General features: G+C 47.8%; 1 protein-coding gene across 1 annotated transcript in view; it reads left to right on the forward strand.

The window, feature by feature from the left end:
- CTBP2 (C-terminal binding protein 2) overlaps positions 1–24,243 on the forward strand; it is a 177,482-nt gene that overhangs the window by 114,372 nt on the left and 38,867 nt on the right. Inside the window, exons 7-8 of the mRNA XM_030204693.1 lie at positions 1,462–1,592; positions 22,585–22,712. Coding sequence (XP_030060553.1) covers positions 1,462–1,592; positions 22,585–22,712 — 259 coding nt within the window. The remainder of the gene's footprint in view (positions 1–1,461; positions 1,593–22,584; positions 22,713–24,243) is intronic.

Here is a 24,243-nt window from a genome sequence, read left to right on the forward strand (position 1 = left end):
CCCTTTCCAGCAATTCCCCTCTCTCCCTGAGCCCTGCCCTCCCAATCCATGCCCATCCATGCTCCTCTGTCACCTGCCCCCTCCATTCATCCCTATGCAGCAACTCCCCTCTCTCCCTGAGCCCTGCCCTGCAATCCATATCCATCCATTCCCATCTGTCCCCTCCATTCATCTCTATCCAGCAATTCCCCTCTCTCCCTGAGCCCTGCCCTCCCAATCCATGCCCATCCATGCTGCTCTGTCACCTGCCCCCTCCATTCATCCCTATCCAGCAATTCCCCTCTCTCCCTGAGCCCTGCCCTGCAATCCATATCCATCCATGCTCCTCTGTCACCTGCCCCCTCCATTCATCCCTATCCAGCAATTCCCCTCTCTCCCTGAGCCCTGCCCTGCAATCCATATCCATCCATGCCCATCTGTCCCCTCCATTCATCCCTATACAGCAATTCCCCTCTCTCCCTGAGCCCTGCCCTCCCAATCCATGCCCATCCATGCTCCTGTCCCCTGCCCGCTCCATTCATCCCTTTCCAGCAATTCCCCTCTCTCCCTGAGTCCTGCCATCCCAATCCATGCCCATCCATGCTCCTCTGTCCCCTGCCCCCTCCATTCATCCCTATCCAGCAATTCCCCTCTCTCCCTGAGCCCTGCCATCCCAATCCATGCCCATCCATGCTCCTCTGTCCCCTGCCCCCTCCATTCATCCCTATCCAGCAATTCCCCTCTCTCCCTGAGCCCTGCCCTCCCAATCCATGCCCATCCATGCTCCTCTGTCCCCTGCCCCCTCCATTAATCCCTATCCAGCAATTCCCCTCTCTCCCTTCCATGACCCCCCTCGCATCCATGCTCCTCTCTCTCCTCTCACTCCCATGTCCCAGCCTGGCCCGCCCTCTTCTCCCCCCCTTCGCATCCATGCCCCCCCTTCGCATCCATGCTCTCGTTTCTCCCCTGCCCTCCCGCTCCCATTGTTCAACTGCCCGCCCTCTTCTCTCCCCCCAACATCCCTTTTCTTTTTTTTTCTTTTTAAATTTACCTCCGTGGCGGTTCCGGCAGCGCAGCGTCAGGGAAGGAGGCGGCGCTCCCGACGTCGGGAGCGCCGCCTCCTTCCCTGACGCTGGGCTGCCGGAACCGCCACCACGGAGGTAAATTTAAAAAGAAAAAAAAAAGAAAAGAAAAGGGATGTTGCGGGAGGGCGAGCGAGGTGAGCATGGTGCGGCGGCGCCCCCCAGAGGGAAGCGCCCCCCTGCCATGCTTACCTCGCTTACCGTGTTAGCACGGCCCTGGATATACTGATGTTGTGGGCTTTTCCCCCATGCTTAGGAGGAGGAGACATGCTGATGTGGGCTTTTCCCCCATACTGTAGGAGGAGGAGGTGTGCTGTTCTTGGGGACTTCTGCCCAATGCTATAGAAGGAATACTTGGTTGTTAGGGGTTTACTTTTTCTTACTATTTATCCTTTTGCAGATGAGGCAAGGGGCATTCCTGGTGAATACTGCACGTGGAGGCCTGGTGGATGAGAAAGCCTTAGCCCAAGCCCTGAAAGAGGGGAGAATACGTGGAGCAGCCCTGGATGTTCATGAATATGAACCCTTCAGGTGAGCAAAACTAAACCAGCTATCCTCCAACCTAGTTCAGTATCTGTAGAGAACAGCACTTTATCCTATCATCACTGCTTCAGTGCTGGTTCCGTAGCTGTATGAAGGGCACTCTGTCCTTTTGTTGTTCCGAGCCACTCCAAGTTCAAGTTCTTGTTCTTTATTTCCTGATGTCCCACCTATCTAAGTGGTGGAGCAGAGGAGTAGCCTAATGGTTAGTGCAATGGGCTAAGAACCAGGGGAACTGGGTTCAATTCACACTGCAGCTACTTGTGACCCAGGGCAAATCACTTAACCCTCCATTGTCCAGATACAAAACTTAGATTGTGAGCCCACTAGGGACAGAGAAGGAACCTGAATTTAATATATGTAAACTGCTTTGGTTGTACCACATAAAGGCAGCAGTGGCGTTCCTAGGGGGGGCTGACACCCGGGGCGGATCGCCGATGCGCCCCGCCCCCCCCGGGTGCAGCGCCCCCCCCGGATGCAGTGTGGGCCCCCCCGGCGAAAGGACACCCCCCGCAAAGGAACCCCCCCCCCCCCCGGGTGCACGCTGCTGGGGGGGGGGGGGGGGGTGCCGCGCGCGCCTGTTCTCCGTTGTTCCATGCTTCTTTGCCCCGGAACAGGAAGTAACCTGTTCCGGGGCAGAGAAGAAACATGGAACAACGGAGAACAGGCGCGCGGCACCCCCCCCCCAGCAGCGTGCACCCGGGGCGGAACCGCACCCACCGCCCCCCCCCCTAGGAACGCCACTGAAAGGCAGTATAACAAACTCATGACTCTTTACAACCCAGTGCTCTAATATTATTTATTTGTTACATTTGTATCCCACATTTTCCTACCTCTTTGTAGGCTCAATGTGGCTTACATAGTGCCAGACAGCTGTCTCCAGACTCTGGAGTAAACAAATACAATGTGGTATAGTGGTAAGATACTGTTCGTGTGGTAGGATCACATAAAGGAATCGGTCGGCAGAGGGTTGTGTGAAGACCATTATGAACTGTAGTGTTGTTGTGACGCAGAGATCAGGCATTTACGTTGGATCGGTAGGGTAGGCCTTTTTAAACAGGTGGGTCTTGAGTGTCTTTCTGAAGTGTAAATGGTTGTATGTGGTTTTCAAGACTTTTGGTAGTGCGTTCCACAGTTGCGTGCTGATATAGGAATAACTGGATGTGTAGGTTGATGATTTGTATTTGAGTCCTTTGCAGCTTGGGTAGTGTAGATTTAAGTTCATTTATGTTGATTCGGATGTGTTTCTAGATGGTAGGTCGATCAAGTCTGTCATGTAGCCCGGTGCTTCCCCTAGATAATTTTTTTTTTTTTGTTACATTTGTACCCTGCACTTTCCCACTCATGGCAGGCTCAATGTGGCTTACATGGGGCAATGGAGGGTTAAGTGACTTGCCCAGAATCACAAGGAGCTGCCTGTGCCTGAAGTGGGAATCAAACTCAGTTCTTCAGTTCCCCAGGACCAAAGTCCACCACCCTAACCACTAGGCCACTCCTTCACTGTTGCTACTATTTGAGATTCTACATGGAATGTTGCTATTCTTCCATGTAGAAGTCGGCCCTTGCAGATCACCAATGTGGCCGCGCAGGCTTCTGCTTCTGTGAGTCTGACGTCCTGCAGGACGTCAGACTCACAGAAACAGAAGCCTGCGCAGCCTTCTACATGGAATGTTGCTAGTAGAATCTCCAATAGTAGCAACATTCCATGTAGAATCTCCAATAGTATCTATTTTATTTTTCTTACATTTGTACCCTGCGCTTTCCCACTCATGGCAGGCTCAATGTGGCTTACAGGGGGCAATGGAGGGTTAAGTGACTTGCCCAGAGTCACAAGGAGCTGCCTGTGCCTGAAGTGGGAATCGAACTCAGTTCCTCAGTTCCCCAGGACCAAAGTCCACCACCCTAACCACTAGGCCACTCCTCCACTGTGAACCATAGTGCAGATTTTGAAGGTAATGCGTTCTTTGATTGGGAGCCAATGTAGTTTTTCTTGGAGGGGCTTTGCGCTTTCGAATCGTGTTTTTCCGAAGATGAGTCTAGCTGCTGTGTTTTGTGCGGTCTGAAGTTTCTTTAAGATTTGTACTTTGCATCCTGCATAAATTCCGTTGCAGTAGTCTGCATTACTTAGTACCATTGATTGTATTAGGTTGCGATACGTTTCCCTCGGGAAGAATTGTTTCATTCGTTTGAGTTTACATACTGAATAGAACATTTTCTTTGTTGTGGATTTTACTTGGCTCTCTAGAGTGATGTTGCGGTCCAGTGTCACGCCGAGGATTTTCAGGCTGTCTGAGACCGGTAGGGTGTGGTCTGGGGTGTTGATAGTTGTTGGGTTGTCCGTGGTGTATTGGGATGAAAGGATAAGACAGTGGGTTTTATCTTTATTGAGTTTTAGTTGAAATGCATTTGCCCATGAGTCCATGGTATTCAAGCCATGGGTGTAAGCTGGCAGGATGTGTAGAGTGGCTGCCACTAGGGGGAAAGAGGGATAGGAAACCTTGTGTGCAGGAGCTCCTCATTAGTCTAATACTTAACTCAGCTGGTATGGGTGTGGGGGGAAGCTAGTGGAAGGAGAATGATTGGTTGTGAGATTAGAAGCCAGGGATTGATTAGGCAGGTGGGAAGAAGTCCCAGAGGACATAGGCGGTCGGTGGCCCAACTGTTTGGGGAGGCTAAAGGGGGCGGGATTAGGGGGTGGGGCCAGGGTTGGGGCTTAAATCCATAATTGTCTGATAATACACAAAAAAAAAATAAAAATAAAAGTCACAATTAATACCTTTTATTAAATTTAGATATTAGATATGTATCATATGTCGAAGAATAAAGTGGTTGCTCAAAGCATATACTAACCACAATCGCTCAACTGCAAAACACTATGCACAACTTTGTGCAAAAACACACTCAGAACCTTACTGTACCATAAATATTACACTGGGCAGAACTTAATACACCAATATACCACCCATACGGAAAATGCAGACCGTCAACAATATGAAACAAGGGATCATAATATCACAATTCTCATGTACAGCCACAAAACACCCTAATTCATGTTTAATGTGGGATAAAATGCCATAAATAAGTAAATAAATATAAACTTTTAATGTTGAGCACCTGATTCTCAAAGTGGACATATTCCAAACACTATAATGAAAATAAAATGATCATTTCTACCTTTGGTGACTTTGTTTTTCTGATCATGCTGGCCCAGTGTCCAATTCTGCTGCTATCTGTCCTCTTAACTCCATTTCCAGGGCTTCCTTTCCATTTATTTCTTTACTTTCCGCCTTTCTTCTTCATTTCTTGTCCTACATCTGTAAGTAAAAGCTGGGTCCTCCGCAGACTTGACTGTCCAGTGGATCCAGCTTCTGCCTATTTTCTCCATCCATGTGCAGTTTTTTTCCTTTTCCCTCATCTCATCTCCTTCTTCTCTCTTCCCTCCCCTCTATGTCCAGCAATTTCTCCTCTCTCCCTGGGCCCAGTTCTCCCATCCATGTCCATCCATGCTCCTCTCTCCCCTGCCCCCTCCATTCATCCATATCCAGCAATTCCCCTCTCTCCCTGGGCCCTGCCCTCCCATCCATGATCCTCTCTCCCCTGCCCCCCTCCATTCACCCATATTCAGCAATTCCCCTCTTTCCCTGAGCCCTGCCATCCCATCCATGCTCCTCTCTCCCCTGCCCCCCTCCATTCACCCATATTCAGCAATTCCCCTTTTCCCTGTCCTGCCATCCCATCCATGCTCCTCTCTCCCCTGCCCCCCTCCATTCACCCATATTCAGCAATTCCCCTCTTTCCCTGAGCCCTGCCATCCCATCCATGCTCCTCTCTCCCCTGCCCCCCTCCATTCACCCATATTCAGCAATTCCCCTCTTTCCCTGAGCCCTGCCATCCCATCCATGCTCCTCTCTCCCCTGCCCCCCTCCATTCACCCATATTCAGCAATTCCCCTCTTTCCCTGAGCCCTGCCATCCCATTCATCTCACTCTCTCCCCTGCCCCAACTGTCCACCCTCTTCTCCCCCCAAGATCCCTTTACTTTTTTTTTCTTTCAAATTTACTTCCGAGTCTGGCAGTGCAGCGTCACTGAAAGTGCTTCTCTTCGCTTAGTGACCCGCCTTCTTCTGACGTCATGATGTCAGAAGAAGGCGGGGCACTGAGCGAAGAGAAGCGCTTTTACTGGGAGCGCGTTCACTGACGCTATATGTTGCTGCGCTGCCGGACTGGAGGTAAATTTAAAAGAAAAAAAAGGAAACGGATCTTGGGGGAAAGAGGGCGGGCAGTTGGGACGAGCATCGTCGTCATCAGGATCCGATCTTCGGCTGGGGAGGCTTAGCCTCCCCAAGCCTCCGATACCGGGCGCCTATGCCAGAGGAGTTCAGTTCAGGAGGAGAGAAGCAGTTGCAGGCTGAAAATCCTTGGGCAAGAGAGGTCCCTAAAGTACTGAAACAGGCTGAAATCCCTTGGGTGTGAGGAAGTCCCTAAAGTATTGAAACCTCCTGAAGGTAAAGGGTGCTTTGTGATTTAACTGGGATGATGAACTGAATGAACTGTTTGTCTTGGGAATGGAACTACTGTTTACTGTGCACTGGATAAAGAGCCCAGACTGAAGTTGATTGTGAGCCTGTATTTTATTTATTTATTTTATTGCTTTTGTATCCCACATTTTCCCACCTATTTGCAGGCTCAGTGTGGCTTACAATACATTGTGATTGATGGAAGTACAATTTGTTACAATACAATTTTGGGTTACATTGTGAAGAGTTTAGAGAAGACAAAGTCAATTCAGAATATCATTTGGGATATATCAATGGAATGTAACAAAGGGGGATGATAAGACGATAGAACAATAGCCTGAGAACGTTAGGGTGTACCAGTTTTATCTGTGGGTAGAGTTTTAGGTGTGGTGGAAGTATGGGGAGGAGAATTCAGAGGAAGTGTATTTATGCATTTCTATTAGTGTGTATGGACTTCATGTGTTTTGATCTTTACAGTAGATTTTCTCGAAGAGATGAGTCTTCAATAACTTGCTGAAGTCGGTTAATTCGTAGATCGTTTTCAGGTTGCGAGGTAGTGTGTTCCAGAATTGTGTGCTCATATAAGAGAAGGTTGATGCGTGCAGTACTTTGTATTTTATGCCTTTGCACTTAGGGAAGTGGAGATTGAGGAAAGTTCGGGATGATCTTTTAGCGTTTCTGGGAGGCAGGTCTATTAAGTCAGACATGTATGCAGGGGCTTCACCGTGAATGATTTTGTGAACTAAGGTGCATACTTTGAAGGTGATACATTCCTTAAGTGGGAGCCAGTGTAGTTTCTCACGTAAGGGTTTTGCACTTTCGTATTTTGGTTTTCCGAATATGAGTCTGGCTGCAGTATTCTGGGCTGTTTGAAGTTTCCTCAATATTTGCTCTTTGCAGTCTGCATATAGTGAGTTGCAGTAGTCCAGATGGCTGAGTACGAGTGATTGCACTAGGCTGCGGAAGACAAATCTCGGAAAAAATGGTTTAATTCTTTTCAGTTTCCACATGGAGTAGAACATCTTTTTGGTTGTATTGTTCGCATGAGTCTCAAGTGTTAAGTGGCAGTCAATAGTGACTCCAAGGATTTTTAAGGTTTCTGAGATTGGTAGATTAAGTTTAGGTGTGTTAATTTCAGTAAATTTTTTTGTGTTGTATTGGGAGGTAAGTATGAGGCATTGAGTTTTTTCTGCGTTCAGTTTCAATCGGAATGCATCTGCCCAGGTATTCATGATGTGTAGACTGGTTGATTTCGTTGGAGATTTCATTAATGTCTTGTTTGAAAGAAATGTATATCGTTACATCGTCGGCATATATGTGTGGGTTAAGGTTATGGTTTGATAACAGTTTTGCCAAGGGAATCATCATTAGGTTGAAAATAGTTGGTGAGAGGGGGGGATCCCTGTGGTACTCCACATTCAGGTGTCCATGCTGCAGACGTAGTTGAATTTGATGTGACCTGATATGAGCGTAAGGTTAAGAACCCCTTGAACCAGTTTAGGACGTTGCCTCCGATGCCAAAATATTCAAGTATGTGTAATAGTATTCCATAGTCAACCATATCAAAGGCATTTGACATGTCGAATTGTAGGAGGAGTATGTTGGTGCCGGTTGCAATCATTTGTTTAAATTTGGTCCTGGTAGGTGCTGGCAGCCTACTGCTTAAAAGGAACTAGTTGCCACACACTTTCAGGTGGCTTACATGTGTTTAAGATTGAAGGTGAATGCTGCTGTTGGAACCGTGTATCAGGTCTACTAGAAACCTGCATGGAATAAAAGCCTTAAGATTGAAGTTGCTGGTGGACATTTGTTTCTTGATTGTACCGGGAGCGCTCTCCCTGGTGACAATTCAGACTGCATGAACACTACTACTACTACTACTATTACTATTTAGCATTTCTATAGCGCTACAAAGCGTACGCAGCGCTGCACAAACATAGAAGAAAGACAGTCCCTGCTCAAAGAGCTTACAATCTAGTAGACAAAAAATAAAGCAAACAAATCAAGTAATGTGTAGAGGAAAGAGGAGAGGAGGGTAGGTGGAGGCGAGTGGATACAAGTGGTTACGAGTCAAAAGCATTGTTAAAGAGGTGGGCTTTCAATCTAAATTTAAAGATGGTCAAGGATGGGGCAAGACGTAGGGGTTCAGGAAGTCTATTCCAGGCATAGGGCGCAGCAAGACAGAAGGAGCGAAGTCTGGAGTTGGCAGTAGCAGAGAAGGGAACAGATAAGAAGGATTTATCCAGGGAACAGAGTTCACGGGAAGGGGTGTAGGGAAGGACGAGTGTGGAGAGATACTGGGGAGCAGCAGAGTGAGTACATTTATAGGTTAGTAGAAGAAGTTTGAACAGGATATGAAAACGGATAGGGAGCCAGTGAAGGGACTTGAGGAGAGGGGTAGTATGAGTAAAGCGACCCTGGCGGAAGATGAGACGGGCAGCAGAGTTTTGAACTGACTGGAGAGGGAAGAGGTGACTAAGTGGGAGGCCAGCAAGAACCAGATTGCAGTAGTCCAAACGAGAGGTTGCAAGGGTGTGGATGAGGGTTTTGGTAGCATGCTCAGAAAGGGGCGGATTTTACGGATGTTGTAAAGAAAGAAATGACAGGTCTTGGCGATCTGCTGGATGTGAGCAGAGAAGGAGAGAGAAGAGTCAAAGATAACCCCAAGGTTTTGAGCTGAGGAGATAGGGAAAATGAGAGAGCCATCAACAGAAATAGAAAATGGGGGGAGCAGGGAGGTGGGTTTGGGGGGGAAAATGAGAAGCTCGGTTTTGATCATATTGAATTTCAGGTGGCGTTGAGACATCCAGACAGCAATGTCAGGTTTGGATGCAAGGTGAGATATCAGGGGTAGAAAGGTAGATTTGGGAGTCATCAGCATAGAGATGGTAGGAAAAGCCATGGGATGAGATTAATGAACCAAGGGAAGAAGTGTAGATAGAAAAGAGGAGGGGACCAAGAACAGAACCCTGAGGTATGCCAACAGGCAGAGGGATAGAAGTAGAAGAGGATCCACCAGAGTGAACACTAAAGGTGCGGAGGGAGAGGTAGGAAGAGAACCAGGAAAGGACAGAACCCTGGAATCCAAGTGAGAACAGGGTATAGAGAAGTATGCTGTGATCGACAGTGTCAAAAGCAGCGGAAAGATCAAGAAGAATGAGGATGGAATATTAGAAAGCGCAGTTTCGGTTGAGTGGAGAGGGCGAAAACCAGATTGTAGTGGGTCAAGAATAGCATGTGAGGAGAGAAAATCAAGGCAGCGGCGGTGAACAGCATGCTCAAGTAATTTGGAGAGAAAGGGAAGGAGGGAGATGGGTCGGTAATTAGAGGGACAAATAGGGTCGAGTGAAGGCTTCTTAAGGAGAGATGTGACCACAGCATGTTTAAAGGCAGTAGGGACAGTTGCAGTGGAAAGTGAGAGGTTGAGAATGTGACAGATAAAAGGAATAAGAGCAGGAGAGATGGCATTAAGAAGGTGGGTGGGAATGGGATCAGAGGAACAGGTGGTACATTTTGAGGAAGAAAGGAGAAGTGTAGTTTCCCCAATAGTAACTTCAGGAAAGGAGGAAATGGAATGAGGGGAAGGAGAGAGAGGGGAACGGACTAGTGGAGGGAGAGGTGGCGAGGTAGAGAATGCAAGGTTTATCTTTTGAACCTTGTCGTGAAAGAATTCAGCAAGGGTCTGAGGAGATAATGTAGGGGGAGTTGGGGGAGGGGGCACCTTGAGGAGAGAGTTCAATGTGGTGAAGAGAAGTCGAGGGTTAGAGCCAAGAGAGTTAGTCAGTTGGATATAATAATCCTGTTTGGCGCGTAAAAGAGCAGATTGGAAGGAGGTCAGCATGAACTTAAAGTGTAAGAAATCAGCAAGGGCCCAAGATTTCTGCCAGAGGCGTTCAGCGGAGCAGGTACAGGAACATAGGTAGCGGATATTAGAAGTCAGCTAAGGTTGGGGTTTTGTACGCCTTATAGGGCGGGTCATCAAAGATGCAAGAGTGTCTAAGACAGATGATAGAATATTGTCGTAAGAAGAAACAGCCTCGTTGACAGACGTGGATGGTGCCACAGTCGAGAGGAGGTTTGAAACATGGGAGGATAGAGATGAAGGGTCAATACCATGAAGATTCCTAGATAAATTAGATAAGATAGGACGGGACTGGGAGGGAGGAGATTTAAGTGTGAAAGTTATAAGATGGTGATCAGAGAGTGGAAGATCAGAGGCAAGGAAACTAGAGGGTAAACAGTTGGCGGAGAAGATAAGATCAAGACAGTGACCATTTTGATGAGTGGGGAAGGTGGAGCACAGTTGGAGATTAAAGGAGGATGTTAAAGCGAGTAACTTGGAAATATAAGAGTTAGAAGGATCATTAGCAGGAATATTAAAGTCACCAAGGATGAGAGAGGGGGAGGAAGGATCATGGAAGAAGGCAAGCCAGGCATCAAAGTCACTGAGAAAGGATGAAAGGGACTTATCAGGGGGATGATAAATGACCGCTATTCGAAGAGGCAGAGGAGAGAAAAGGCGGATGGAGTGGACTTCAAAGGAGGAAAAACAGTGAGATTGAGGTGGAAGAAGGGGTTGAAATCTGGAGGAGGGAGAGAGAAGTAATCCAACACCGCCCCCGCGACCAGCAGGGCGAGGAGTATGTGAAAAAAGATAACCGCCATGGCAGAGGGCTGCGACTGAAGCAGAGTCATCAGGGCAGAGCCAGGTTTCTGTTATGGTGAGCATATGGAGATGACGTGAGATAAAGAGGTCATGAACATATGGGAGTTTGTGGGGGTCATGAACATATAGGAGATAGAGCGGGCATTCCAAAGGGCGCAAGAGAAAGGCAGTGAAGAGGAGGGGAGTAGAGGAATAGTGGTGAGGTTAGAAAGGTCATGGTGAGATCTGTATTGGGATAATAGTTGGTGAGGAGGGCCAGGATTGGGATTGATGTCAGCAGCTGAGAGTAAGAGAAGGAGTAAAAGAGAGCGGAGGAGAGTAGGAGAGGTGTGGCCATGAAGGTGTCGAAGGCGAGAGGTATTTAGGTGGAATGGGGAAGGCAAAATGGACGGAAGAAAGAGGCGGAGATTAAAAGCCAAGAGGGAGGAAGAGGGTAGGAGAGAAGGTGAGGTGATGAAGTCGATAGATGGGCAGTGAGTTCCTGTAGTGGAGAGAAGTAGGGGGTGAGGAAAAAGATTAGGAAGGGACAGGGCAAGGAAGAGAATGTGTATAGGGGCCATAGCGTGATTCAGAATTAGGTATAATTGGATTAGGTCAATAATGGCTGGGAGAAAATAGATGTAAAGAGAAAAATGCCCGGCACGCGGCAGTAAGAGCGGAGGCCCTGAGTGGATCGGAGTAGACCTGGGAGTCACCCCGGAGAAGGCTGTAAAGGATATGCAGATGAGCTGCAAGTTCTCCACAGCACCTGAAAGGCAGCCGGTGGTAGAGCTGGGCACCTCTCAGCTGAGGAAGGCTTACCAGGGGTTAGGCCGAAGCTAGCATTCCTCCCCCTGAGGGTCGCCTGATCCTGACTGAATATTTGAATACAATTCTGTTGACAAAGTTGTACAGTTAACATTCTTGCTCATCAACTTTTGGTCACTGTACTTATTATTTTAAGAGTCAGTTAGATCTGAATATGTTCCTCAGGACTGAAGGAGGACACTTGAGCAGCCTACGTTAGTCACGGAAACACAGACCAATTGACCCACTGCCAGCTCTGGGGAAAATGAAATGTTGGAAACTGTCATAAGAAAGTGAGGAAAGTATTGCCAGTAAGTTACCAGAGGAGACAGAATGATTGACATAATTCTATGGGGGGCGAGGGGTATTAACATTGATTTTGAAAATAGTTTGTACAGTGGGGGGGGGAGCGGGTTTGGGCTTGGGAGGGTGGGGAGTGGAGGACAGACATTACAAGGACATTACTGTGTGATATAGGAAATTCATGGTGTGAGAAAGGGGGTGGCAGATCAGAGGGGTGGGGGACGAAAGGGCTACCTGTGCCCACCAGAGATCAAAAGAAGAAAGAGTGGGTCTATAAGAACTACAAGTCCCAGAAGCCCGAGCTGAGCAGGAAGCAGGAGGGGGAGGAGAAGTCCTCTCAGAAGGGAAAGGGAGGGGAGGTGGATTGGGAAATGAAGTCAGAGGAAGGGGATGAGGAACACCTGTGGGAGCAGGGAGTGGAGGAACAGATGGATTGGCAGGAAGGGGAGGGGGGAGGGGAATCAGAGGAAATGAATATATCAGCCTTTGCTCAGGGCCATAGGGGGAGGAGAAAGAGGGCTGTGTATACTGGAAAACAAAAGGTATGAATTCCTTAACCCGGTGGGTGGTTGTCAGGAGTTTGTGCTGACAAATGAGGGAGGTGGGTCTCTAGGTGTAGCCAGTAGGAAGTGCTAACCTAGAGGAATTCAAGCCATAGGAGAAAACTTTGGAACTTTATAGACTTGCTTGAGAAAAGCTGAACTGTGTGCTGAACATTTGGTTTTGAATAGTGGCCCTAAAGAAAGGGGCCCATGCCAGGAACAGGGCCCGGGCCAGAGGCCAGGGCGGGGACTTAATAGCCGGACTGGAATTATTCTAGGCGGCTAGTCTACAAGGAGGGGGACTTCCCCCTGGAAACAGAGACTTGCCAGTAGCAAGAGGGGGTTGAACAAAGGGGGGGTGGGCTACTGGTTGGAAAGGACACAACGGAGTAAGCCTGAGTGAGGTTTGCATAACTTACAAAGATTACAGTCAGCCCGGAGCGGGGCACTTAGAGCACCGACAGCTCGGAGAGAAGCCGAAGTCGGACATTGGTGCGGCTGGAGTGCGGACAGCACGGAGGGGTGCAGCGGGCTTGCAGACAGCACGGAGAGGTGCCACTAGCGCGCAGACAGCCCGGAGAGGAGCTCCAGTCTGACATTTGGTGGCAGTGGTGGGATCGGTCGAGCCCTGATTCCAGTAAGCCGAGGAGGACGGCGGAGGATTGAGCCCGACCAGAAAGCTGGGGAGCTTGAACCCAGAGGCGAATAAACCTCCTGCTTCCAGTGAGCATAGTGGGAGCAGGGGGGAGGGGGAATTGGAGAGCGAAGCGGAAGTGTTGTGAAAGTCCACACTTGGGTCTTGTATTTCTCTTGTGTTTCTTATAGGAAGAAGATTAAAGCTAGCAAGATGGATCCGAAAGAGATGTTTGCTTTTATGACTCATCAATTCCAAAAGCAACAAGAGATGGCACATAAACTTATGGAGGAGTCGTTGGCAGCCTCCCGAGCACAGCAGCAGCCACTTTTGGACCTATTTCAGGAATTCCTGCGGTCGGGAGGCAGAATGGCAGGACCTAGCGAAAGTGGGACAACCTTGCGGGGCGAAGGGACTGCTGGACTGGTAGGACCTGTGGGGGTGAACTGGTTACCTTGGGGAAAATTAACTGAAGTGGATAATATTGAAGATTATCTGGGGGCCTTTGAGCGGGTGGCGGTGACAGCAGGATGGCCTCAGGAGCAATGGACCCTAAGACTAGCTCCTGCGCTGTCTGGGGAAGCTTTAGTGGCTTTTCGGGCCCTACCCACGGGACAAATAACAGACTACCCAAGACTGAAAGCCGCTATTTTGGATAGGTTTGGGCTAAGCAAGCAGACGTACCGCAGGAGGTTTCGGGAGTTCAAGTGGGTGGAGGGAGAGACACCTAGGGTACTTGCTCAGAAACTAAGTGATTTAGCGGGAAAATGGTTAGAGCCTGAAAGACGGTCCATGCAGCAGGTAATGGAAGATCTGGTGCTGGAGCAGTTTTTGGAGTCCTTACCTAGAGGGCTCCAGATTGATTTGATTAAACGGGGCTGCAGTACCCTCGAGGAGGCAATCCAGAGCTTGGATTGTTTCCTGGAGTCGCAGCATTGTGCCCACAAGGGAACCCCGCCGGGAGGGGGGTTGGGAGTTCTAAAAGGGCATCAGGTTCCAGAAGGTAAGGGCCTGAGAGTTGGGGAAGGGAGCAAAGGGGAAGAAAGAATATGTTATCGTTGTGGGCGGAAGGGCCATGTGAGGAGAGACTGTATTGTGAAGTTACAATTGGTGGCAGGAGGGGGAAAGGGGGGCAGGCGGGAGTTTTGCCAACGGGTAGAAGTGATGGGGGTGGGGGTGGAGGGGCTGTTGGACTCAGGAGCGGACCAAACTATGCTGGCCCAGTCCTTGTGGGAGAAGATCAGGGAAAAGGGAGTTGGGGGAGGGAGAGAGGTCACCATACAGTGTGTGCATGGGGCTTCTACTAGATACCCGTTGCGGCAGGTGAGGATTGTAGGTCCTTTGGGGGCTCATTGGGTCTGGGTGGCGGTACTACCTAGGTTACCTCAGGCCCTTATCTTGGGAAGGGATTGGCCCCCATTTTCGCAATATTTGGAAGGGAGAAAGGGGTTAGTGGTTACCCGGTCCCAACGGGGGGCGGAGGGGATGGAACAGGAGCAGGCTTTAGCCCAGATATTTCCGTTTCAGATGGAGATATTGGGGATCCCAGGGAAAACCAGAGATTCGGGGGGGCATAAGAAGACGGGGCAGCGTCAGCGGGCTCAGTCTATGAAAGACTTAGAGCAGGCGGCGGATTTCCCTGAGGAGGCAGGGGAGGTGCAGGAACAATTCCCCTCCTTTGGGAGGGAGCAGCAAGCCGACCCTACCCTGCAGTATGCTTGGGCGCGGGCAAGGGAGGGGGACAGGGAGGTGCAAGGACCCGGGTTTATGATAGAGCAGGGCTTGCTGTTTCGGAGACCTGCAGGTAACGGAAGGGAGGGGGGACGGAGCCAGTTAGTAGTGCCGAGGGGATTTAGGAACCTACTGTTACGGGTAGCTCATGATCACCCTCTGGGGGGGCATAAAGGGGCTCAGAATACGGTTTCACAATTGTTACGGCGCTTTTATTGGCCCGGGATATATAAAGAAGTGGAAAAGTATTGTGAGTCTTGTCCTCTATGTCAGAAGGTATCCGAACAGGGCCCAGGGAGAGTCCCTTTACATCCTTTGCCCCGCATAGGGACTCCCCTAGGGAGGATTGCGATGGACATAGTGGGTCCTCTACCAAAATCGACTCGGGGGTTCTCCTATATCTTAGTCATTATGGATATGGCCACCAGGTTCCCATGGGCCATTCCTTTACGAAGCATTTCAGCTAAGGTTATTGCTGCGGAACTTATTCACATTTTTTGTGAAGTAGGATTCCCTCGGGAGGTGCTAACGGACCGGGGGTCCAATTTTAGATCACGGGTTCTAGCACAGGTATGGGAGGCCTTTGGGATTGTTCACATTTGTACAGCTGCATATCACCCGCAGACCAATGGCCTGGTAGAACGATTTAATAAAACCCTGAAGGCTTTGCTTAGGAAGGGAGTGGGCTCTTGCCCGGAGAAATGGGATCAATTGCTGCCCTTTGTCCTGTATGTTACGAGGGAGTGTGTGCAGGCCTCCCTAGGGGTGTCGCCCTTCGAGTTGTTCTTTGGGCGAGCACCAAGGGGGGTCTTGGATATAGTGAGAGAAAGATGGGTACCCCCGGAGGCCGAGGATAACACGGTAATAGCTTACCTTCATGATTTAAAGGGGCGCTTGAGGCGGTTGGGGGTTTACTCCAGAGACAGATGGCAGGCGGCTCAGCAGTATCAGAAGGTCTCCTATGATAAAAAGACCCGGGACCGGGAGGTGGCGATAGGGGAGAAAGTGCTGATCATGGTCTCAGATAGTCCTCATAAATTTAGTGGGAACTGGAGGGGCCCGATGATAGTTACGAGGCGTTTGGGCCCAGTCACGTATGAAGTGAGGAATGAACGGGGGAGGAGGCAGACGTATCATATAAATTTGATCAAACCTTGGCAGGCCCGGGAGGTTTGTTGGGCGACTGTAGAGGATTTAACGGAGGAGGATCTAGGTCCCCAGATATCGGAGATGGAATCTAAAGGGGGGTTGCAGGTGGGAGAGGAGTTAGAGGGACCCCAAAAGGAGCAGATAAGGGCTCTTTTGGGGGAATTTAAGGATGTGCTGACTCCTTACCCAGGGGCAACGAGCTTGATTACGCACGATATCGTAACGGGGGAAGGAAAGGTAGTAAGACAAAGACCGTATAGGTTATCCCCTATGAAGCAGCAAGACGTAAATCGGCAGGTTATGGAAATGTTGGAATATGGGGTGATTGAGGAATCACACAGCCCCTGGGCAAGCCCGGTAGTGCTGGTGCCCAAGGCTGATGGAACCTGGCGGTTTTGCATAGATTTTCGGCAGGTTAATGCTCTATCAGACCCGGATGCTTATCCGATGCCGAGGATAGAGGAACTACTAGACCGCCTAGGGTCAGCCCGGTTTCTGTCAACGCTTGACTTAACAAAAGGCTATTGGCAGATTCCGCTCTCTACTGCAGCTAAGGCCAAGACAGCCTTTTGTACTCCGCTGGGCCTGTTTCAGTTCAAGCGGATGCCATTTGGCTTGAATTCGGCGGCGGCCTCTTGCCAACGCCTGTTAGATCAGGTGTTGAGGCCTCATCAGGCATATGCCGCCGCATATCTAGATGATGTCATCATACATAGCCAGGACTGGGGGTCTCATCTTCTCCAGGTGGGGAAGGTATTAAACGCTTTTCGGAAGGCTGGGCTTACACTGAATCCCCAAAAATGTTATTTTGCACAACGAGAGGTGAAATATTTGGGTTACCAGGTGGGAAATGGTCAGATAAAACCGTTACAGGGTAAAGTCGAGAGCATTCAATTGTTTCCTCGCCCGGAGACAAAAAAATTGATGAGGGGTTTTTTGGGACTAGTGGGATACTATCGAAGATTCATTCCTCACTTTGCTACATTGGCTGCTCCTTTGACGGAGATGTTAAAGAAGGATAGGCCCAACCGGTTAAGGTGGAGGGAGGTGGAGCAGGGAGCGTTTGTGGCTCTACGGCAAGCCCTGTGTGAGGAACCGGTGCTTAGGGCCGTAGATTTTGACAGAGAATTTATCCTACACACGGACGCTTCGGGCACCGGGTTGGGGGCAGTGCTGTCACAGGTGTTTGAGGGGGAGGAACACCCAGTATTGTATTTGAGCCGGAAGTTGCTCCCCCATGAAACGAGGTATGCCACTATTGAAAGGGAATGTCTAGCTGTGAAATGGGCCATACAAAAATGTCACTTCTATCTGGAGGGATGGACATTCAAGTTGTTTACAGATCATGCCCCTTTAAAATGGTTGGCCCGGATGAAAGATAGCAATGACAGATTGATGAGGTGGTATCTGGCATTGCAACCCTTTCAATATCATATTGAGCATAAAGCAGGGAAGTTGTTGCCTCATGTGGATGTCTTGAGTCGGGTTGCTAGCCCGGGGAACGAGGGAAGGCTAAAGAAAGGGGCTAGCAATCGTTTAAAGAGGGGGGTATGTGAGAAAGGGGGTGGCAGATCAGAGGGGTGGGGGACGAAAGGGCTACCTGTGCCCACCAGAGATCAAAAGAAGAAAGAGTGGGTCTATAAGAACTACAAGTCCCAGAAGCCCGAGCTGAGCAGGAAGCAGGAGGGGGAGGAGAAGTCCTCTCAGAAGGGAAAGGGAGGGGAGGTGGATTGGGAAATGAAGTCAGAGGAAGGGGATGAGGAACACCTGTGGGAGCAAGGAGTGGAGGAACAGATGGATTGGCAGGAAGGGGAGGGGGGAGGGGAATCAGAGGAAATGGATATATCAGCCTTTGCTCAGGGCCATAGGGGGAGGAGAAAGAGGGCTGTGTATACTGGAAAACAAAAGGTATGAATTCCTTAACCCGGTGGGTGGTTGTCAGGAGTTTGTGCTGACAAATGAGGGAGGTGGGTCTCTAGGTGTAGCCAGTAGGAAGTGCTAACCTAGAGGAATTCATGCCATAGGAGAAAACTTTGGAACTTTATAGACTTGCTTGAGAAAAGCTGAACTGTGTGCTGAACATTTGGTTTTGAATAGTGGCCCTAAAGAAAGGGGCCCATGCCAGGAACAGGGCCCGGGCCAGAGGCCAGGGCGGGGACTTAATAGCCGGACTGGAATTATTCTAGGCGGCTAGTCTACAAGGAGGGGGACTTCCCCCTGGAAACAGAGACTTGCCAGTAGCAAGAGGGGGTTGAACAAAGGGGGGGTGGGCTACTGGTTGGAAAGGACACAACGGAGTAAGCCTGAGTGAGGTTTGCATAACTTACAAAGATTACAGTCAGCCCGGAGCGGGGCACTTAGAGCACCGACAGCTCGGAGAGAAGCCGAAGTCGGACATTGGTGCGGCTGGAGTGCGGACAGCACGGAGGGGTGCAGCGGGCTTGCAGACAGCACGGAGAGGTGCCACTAGCGCGCAGACAGCCCGGAGAGGAGCTCCAGTCTGACAATGGTCATGGAGAGCTGTTTTAGACTAATAATCATTATGGTTCACACATTTAGGGACTAAGAACGGCTCATAAACAGTACTCACAGAAATAAGGTTTGAAGTTGCTCAAGCTACTAAATGTGTCCAAGGAGATAATATCCATAGAAGTAGCAGAAGGTTAGTAGCTTAAGGGTTCGTTTTCTATATTCATTGTTGGAATAACCAAGTTATATACTGCTCTAGGGGTTACATCAGTAGTAGTCTTAACATTAAATTGATTGACATAGCTGGAATCTGCACTAACGGTGGAGGAGGGAGGGCTGGGGGGAAGGGAGAAAAGTTATTAAAATGGTTGATGAAGGTTTATGGACCCAATATAGTTTTAAACAAGAGCTTGCTAGGATATCAACACTGATCAATGGTACACATAACAAAAGAATGATACCCTCTAAAAATCCTGATGAATTTTTGATATAAGGAGGAAAAAACCTCAAATTGTAAAGGAACACTCACCAACATTAGGGAGGTCCTTTAAATCATCATGGGAAAAAAAACCTCCTTCTATTTTTCTGTTATTTTGCACAATTTATATTGACTTTTGCTTTAATCTTTCAAAATAACAAAAACCGTCTATACATATAGTACGGAATAGTTGCACTTATCTTTTCAATCTACAGTCGACTAGACACCTTCCACGGCCCGACTTTGGCCTCAGTTTCGAATCCTTCCTCAGGGTCCGTGGTGTCCGACTGATAAAATCTGTAGGAAAAGCGCAAAATGTTCTCAGCTTGATTTTTCAATAACATAGCTCCACAAATCTGTATTAAACTTCTTCGTCCTTACAAAGTGCTCTATATCTCGGTCTGCTTCCGCTCTCACAACAATTCTCAACATGGCTACGGTTTATCTAGTGTAGACGTCAGATGCCTCCATGATAAGCCCCTCCTTTCCGATGTCAATCAAATACAATCTTTCGTGATTTCAAACAAAAAAATGTTTTTCTTTCAAAAAAATTTGTTCCATTCTGTCTTAGTGTTTATCCCGAATAGATCTAATGTATGTAATCGAAAAATCCAACGCTGTTCTTGTCTAAGCAGGAGGAGTTTTTTTATCACCCCCTCCTGTCTGCCATTTCAATTGTTGAAGTACACAGTATTTTAAACTTTCAAAAGCATGACCTTCTTTATTGCAATGAGCTGCTAAAGTGCTGTGGTTTTCTTAATATTGATATCACTTTTATGTTCAATTAGCCTAATAGATAGTCTTCTGGATGTTTGACCGATATAGAGTTTATTGTAACTGCACACAATACAATAAACAACCCAATCTGACCAACATGTGATGCTTTGTCGCAAAATGTATTTTTTCTTTGATTGGGGATCTACAAATTCATTTAGGTACAAAGCAAGGTAAGGTATACACAAAAAAATGGCACATGTGAGTTTATCTTGTTGGGCAGACTGGGTGGATCGTGCAGGTCTTTTTCTGCCGTCATCTACTATGTTACTATCCAGCTTATAATCGAAAGTAATTGCCGGCTATTTCCCGACACAAATCGGGATATGGCCGGCGATTTCGCAAAAGCTGCGAAAAGCGTATAATCGAAAGCTACATTTGTGATAGCTTCGCTGCTTTCCCTTCACCTCGCCGGTGAAAGTTCAAAGGGGCGTGTTGGCGGTGAAGCGAAGGCGGGACATGGGCAGGCTTGGGCGTTGCTACCAGATGGCCGGCTTTCACGGATAATGGAAAAATAAAACCCGGCGATAAGCAGTATTTTGCTGGGTTTACTTGGTCCTTTTATTTTCACGACCAAGCCTCAAAAAGGTGCCCCAACTGACCAGATGACCACCGGAGGGAATGGGGGATGACCTCCCCTTACTCCCCCAGTGGTCGCCAACTCCCTCCCACACTTAAATTATTCAAATACAAACCTTTTTTGCCAGCCTGTATGCCAGCCTCAAATGTCATACCCAGCACCCTGACAGCAGTATGCAGGTCCCTGGAACAGTTGTTGTTGGTTGCAGTGGACTGCAGAAAGGCAGAGCCAGGCCCATCCCCCCCCACCTGTTCCACTTGTGGTGGGTAATGTTGAGCCCTCCCAAACCCCCCAAAACCCACTGTACCCACATGTAGATGCCCCCCTTCAGCCCTTAGGGCTAGGGTAATGGTGCACACTTGTGGGCAGTGGGTTTTGGGGGGGGGGATTTGGGGGACTCAGCACACAAGGGAAGGGTGCTATGCACCTGGAAGCTAATTTGGTTGTTTATAAAAGATGTTTGAAGTGCCCCCTAGGGTGCCCTGTTGGTGTCCTGGCATGTGAGAGGGACCATTGCACTACAAATGCTGGCTCCTCCCACGGCCAAATGCCTTGGATTTCGCCGGGTTTGAGATCGCCGGCAGTTTTTTCCATTATCGCGGAAAAACAAAACTGGCGATCTCAAACCCGGCGAAATCCAAGGCATTTCGCCGGGCCACACCGTATTATCGAAAAAAAAGATGGCCGGCCATCTTTTTTGAAAATACAGTTCCGGCCAGCTGTTGCGCTGCTGCCAAAATAGATCGTCGGCGACCTATTTCGCCGGCGACGTTCGATTATTCCCCTCTATGTTACTAACATGATATCACACATATTACATTCACCGCATCTTCTATGCCCATTTCTGTTTTCTTATATATTTACCGGTTGTTTCAAAGCTGAGGGGGCCAAAATTTCTTTTACATTTCGGCCTCTACTGTATGCCAATCGTAATTTACTTTGTTCAAAACCTGGTAATGTCTGTATGACATGCCAGTGGGTCCTGATCGCTTCTGCAACTTTATTCACCCTTGTGGAGTGACGTAACATGCACGTCATAGTATCTTGTTCTTCTGCCTCTCCAATTCTTTTAGGTGCAAGAAGATATTCACGATTATTGTATTTAGCCCTTTCTTACCTCTTTCTTTTAATCTAGTACTTAAATCTCTTGCTCTACTTTTATATTCTGATAAATCTGAACATATACGTCTGTAACGTAAAAATTGAGAAAAAGGTAAACTCTCTTAGTTTTCTTGGGTGACAGCTGTCATAATACAATAGAGTATTTCTATCTGTGTCCTTACGGAAAATGGTTGTTTGAAATCCTAATTTTCCTTTATTGACAAACACCTAAAAAAGATACTGTATTTTTGTCACATTGCATGGTAAACTTCAAAGCTGGATGACATAAATTCAAAAATTTTTCAAACTCTTCAAGTTATTACTACTACTACTACTATTTAGCATTTCTATAGCGCTACAGGGCATACGCAGCGCTGCACAAACATAGAAGAAAGACAGTCCCTGCTCAAAGAGCTTACAATCTTCTCTTGTCCCTTTCCATAAGTCGGACACCACGGACCCTGAGGAAGGATTCGAAACTGAGGCCAAAGTCGGGCCGTGGAAGGAGTCTAGTCGACTGTAGATTGAAAAAATAAGTGCAACTATTCCATACTATATGTATAGACGTTTTTTGTTATTTTGAAAGATTAAAGCAAAAGTCAATATAAATTGTGCAAAATAACAGAAAAATAGAAGGAGGGTTTTTTCCCATGATGATTTAAAGGACCTCCCTAATGTTGGTGATATCAACAAAGGAGTGTTCCTTTACCAGTGGCGTACCAAGGGGGGGGGGGCGGTCCGCCCCGGGTGCACGCCGCTGGGGGGGTGCCGCGCGCCGGTCAGCGTCATTGATTTCCATGCTCCCTCTGCCCCGGAACAGGTTACTTCCTGTTCCGGGGCAGAGGGAGCATGGAAACCAACGAAGTTGACCAGCGCGCGGCACCCCCCCAGCGGCGTGCACCCGGGGGGGGGGGGGGGTTCTTTCGCCGGAACACCACTGTCCTTTACAATTTGAGGTATTTTCCTCCTTATATCAAAAATTCATCAGGATTTTTAGAGGGTATCATTCTTTTGTTATGATGAAGGTTTATATCATTTTGCTGTTCCATGAACGTTTGCTGCTGGCCAATGGTTTTAAACCAGCTATTGTTGTATTACCAAGAATTGTCATCAATAAAAAAGTTGAAACATAAAATAGTTTGTACAGCAATATCTATTGCATAGATAATCAGGAAGCCTACATTACAGATTTGAAGGTGACTTTGCTTCAGCTTTGGATTGCATATTAATCCATTTTTCTCATTGCTTTGGTAGTTTTGCCCAGGGTTCACTGAAGGATGCTCCCAATGTAATCTGCACACCGCACACTGCATGGTACAGTGAACAAGCATCTCTGGAAAGGAGAGAGGCTGCTGCTTCAGAGCTCCGCCGAGCACTTTCAGGTGAGGATCAGAGCACAAACCGTTTAATTCTGAGTGGATGCTCTGATAACAACTGTCGGGGCCATAAATGAGCTAGACAAGGTCTTAGCTAAGGGTTCTTTTGCATTCCTTGTACACGGTGAGCAAACACTTCCACTCAGACATCCAGGGAATGTAGTTCATACTTATCTTTATTAGCAGCAGATGGAAATCACTGCAAGCAGGTACCCAGGTAAATCAAGAATCACAGCACAAAGGTGACAATTAACACAGTTAGGAAGTAAATCATAACAACTATTAGCAGGAGTTACAAGAAACAGGCACAAAGAAAGCTCCTGGGTTCTCTATCCTGCTCCTGTAGAATCCTGGAGCAGAACAATCCATAGATAAAGCTCGTACAGTACAGATTAGCTTAGCAAAGTTTAAAAAAGGTTCATAAGAATAGCCCTACTGGGTCAGACCAGTGGTCCATCTAGTCCAGTATCCTGCTTCCAGCAGTGGCCAATCCAGGTCACAAGTACCTGGCAGAAACCCAATTAGTAGCAATATTCTATGCTACCAATCCAAAAAAGCCCATAAGCCATTGTTAAGATGGATTTAGGAAAAATCCATTGCTTATCCCTGGGATAAGCAGTGTAAAAGGTACTTGTCACCTGGAATGGCCACTATTAGGTTCTGGGTTTGATAGACCTTTGGTATCGAAGGAATACAGGGGCCCAGCATGTGTTCTGCTAGCTGGGAAATTCAAAGGCATTTATCCAGATAACAGCTGTCAGCCAAATAAATGTCTTATCTGATGCTATCCATCAGTATTCAGCAGCAATATCCAGATGGTGCCAGTGTGGGACATTGGTGGAGCTGGAAGTTATCTGGAGCTTGGCAATACTCAAACTGCTGTCCTGAGAACTATTCGGATAAATTGAGACAGAAGACTCGCTATCCTTTACCCAGATAACTATCCAGTAAGTTAGTGTCTGCTTGTGAGGATCCTTTCTACAACAACAAACTCCCTCAGTCCTTTGTTTTCTACCAACGTTTTTATATTGGTACTAGTCACTGTACCAATACAAAAATACACACACACAGAAATACAAACAATTCTGCAGTAAATAGATTCAGAGGCCTCTGGGAGAGAGAAGAGGGTTACACCTGCAGTCAAGCCGTATACCCAAAACTGTCTCAAACCCATCCTGCTCTCTACCTCATTTTTATTAGCAAAAAGGCAATTAGGTCAGCAAGTTCTTATCACAAATCACAGGATACAAAATAATAATATTCATTGGTTCAGATCACATATCAGCTTTTCTCAGCATTCTAAAATGATATAAGGTCAGTGGTCAAAACAGCTGTTACTTTCCAGTAAAATTCATTACCATATTGAGAACACAGCACTCTTAAGCAACACACACACACACACACACACACACACACACACACACATATATATATATATATATATATATATATATATATATATATATATATATATATATATATATATATATATATATATATAGGTGTGGGACCAAAAAATGCATGCAGTTAACCGGAG

The sequence above is a fragment of the Microcaecilia unicolor genome, chromosome 5 (assembly GCF_901765095.1).
Source record: "Microcaecilia unicolor chromosome 5, aMicUni1.1, whole genome shotgun sequence".
Classification (NCBI taxonomy): domain Eukaryota; kingdom Metazoa; phylum Chordata; class Amphibia; order Gymnophiona; family Siphonopidae; genus Microcaecilia; species Microcaecilia unicolor.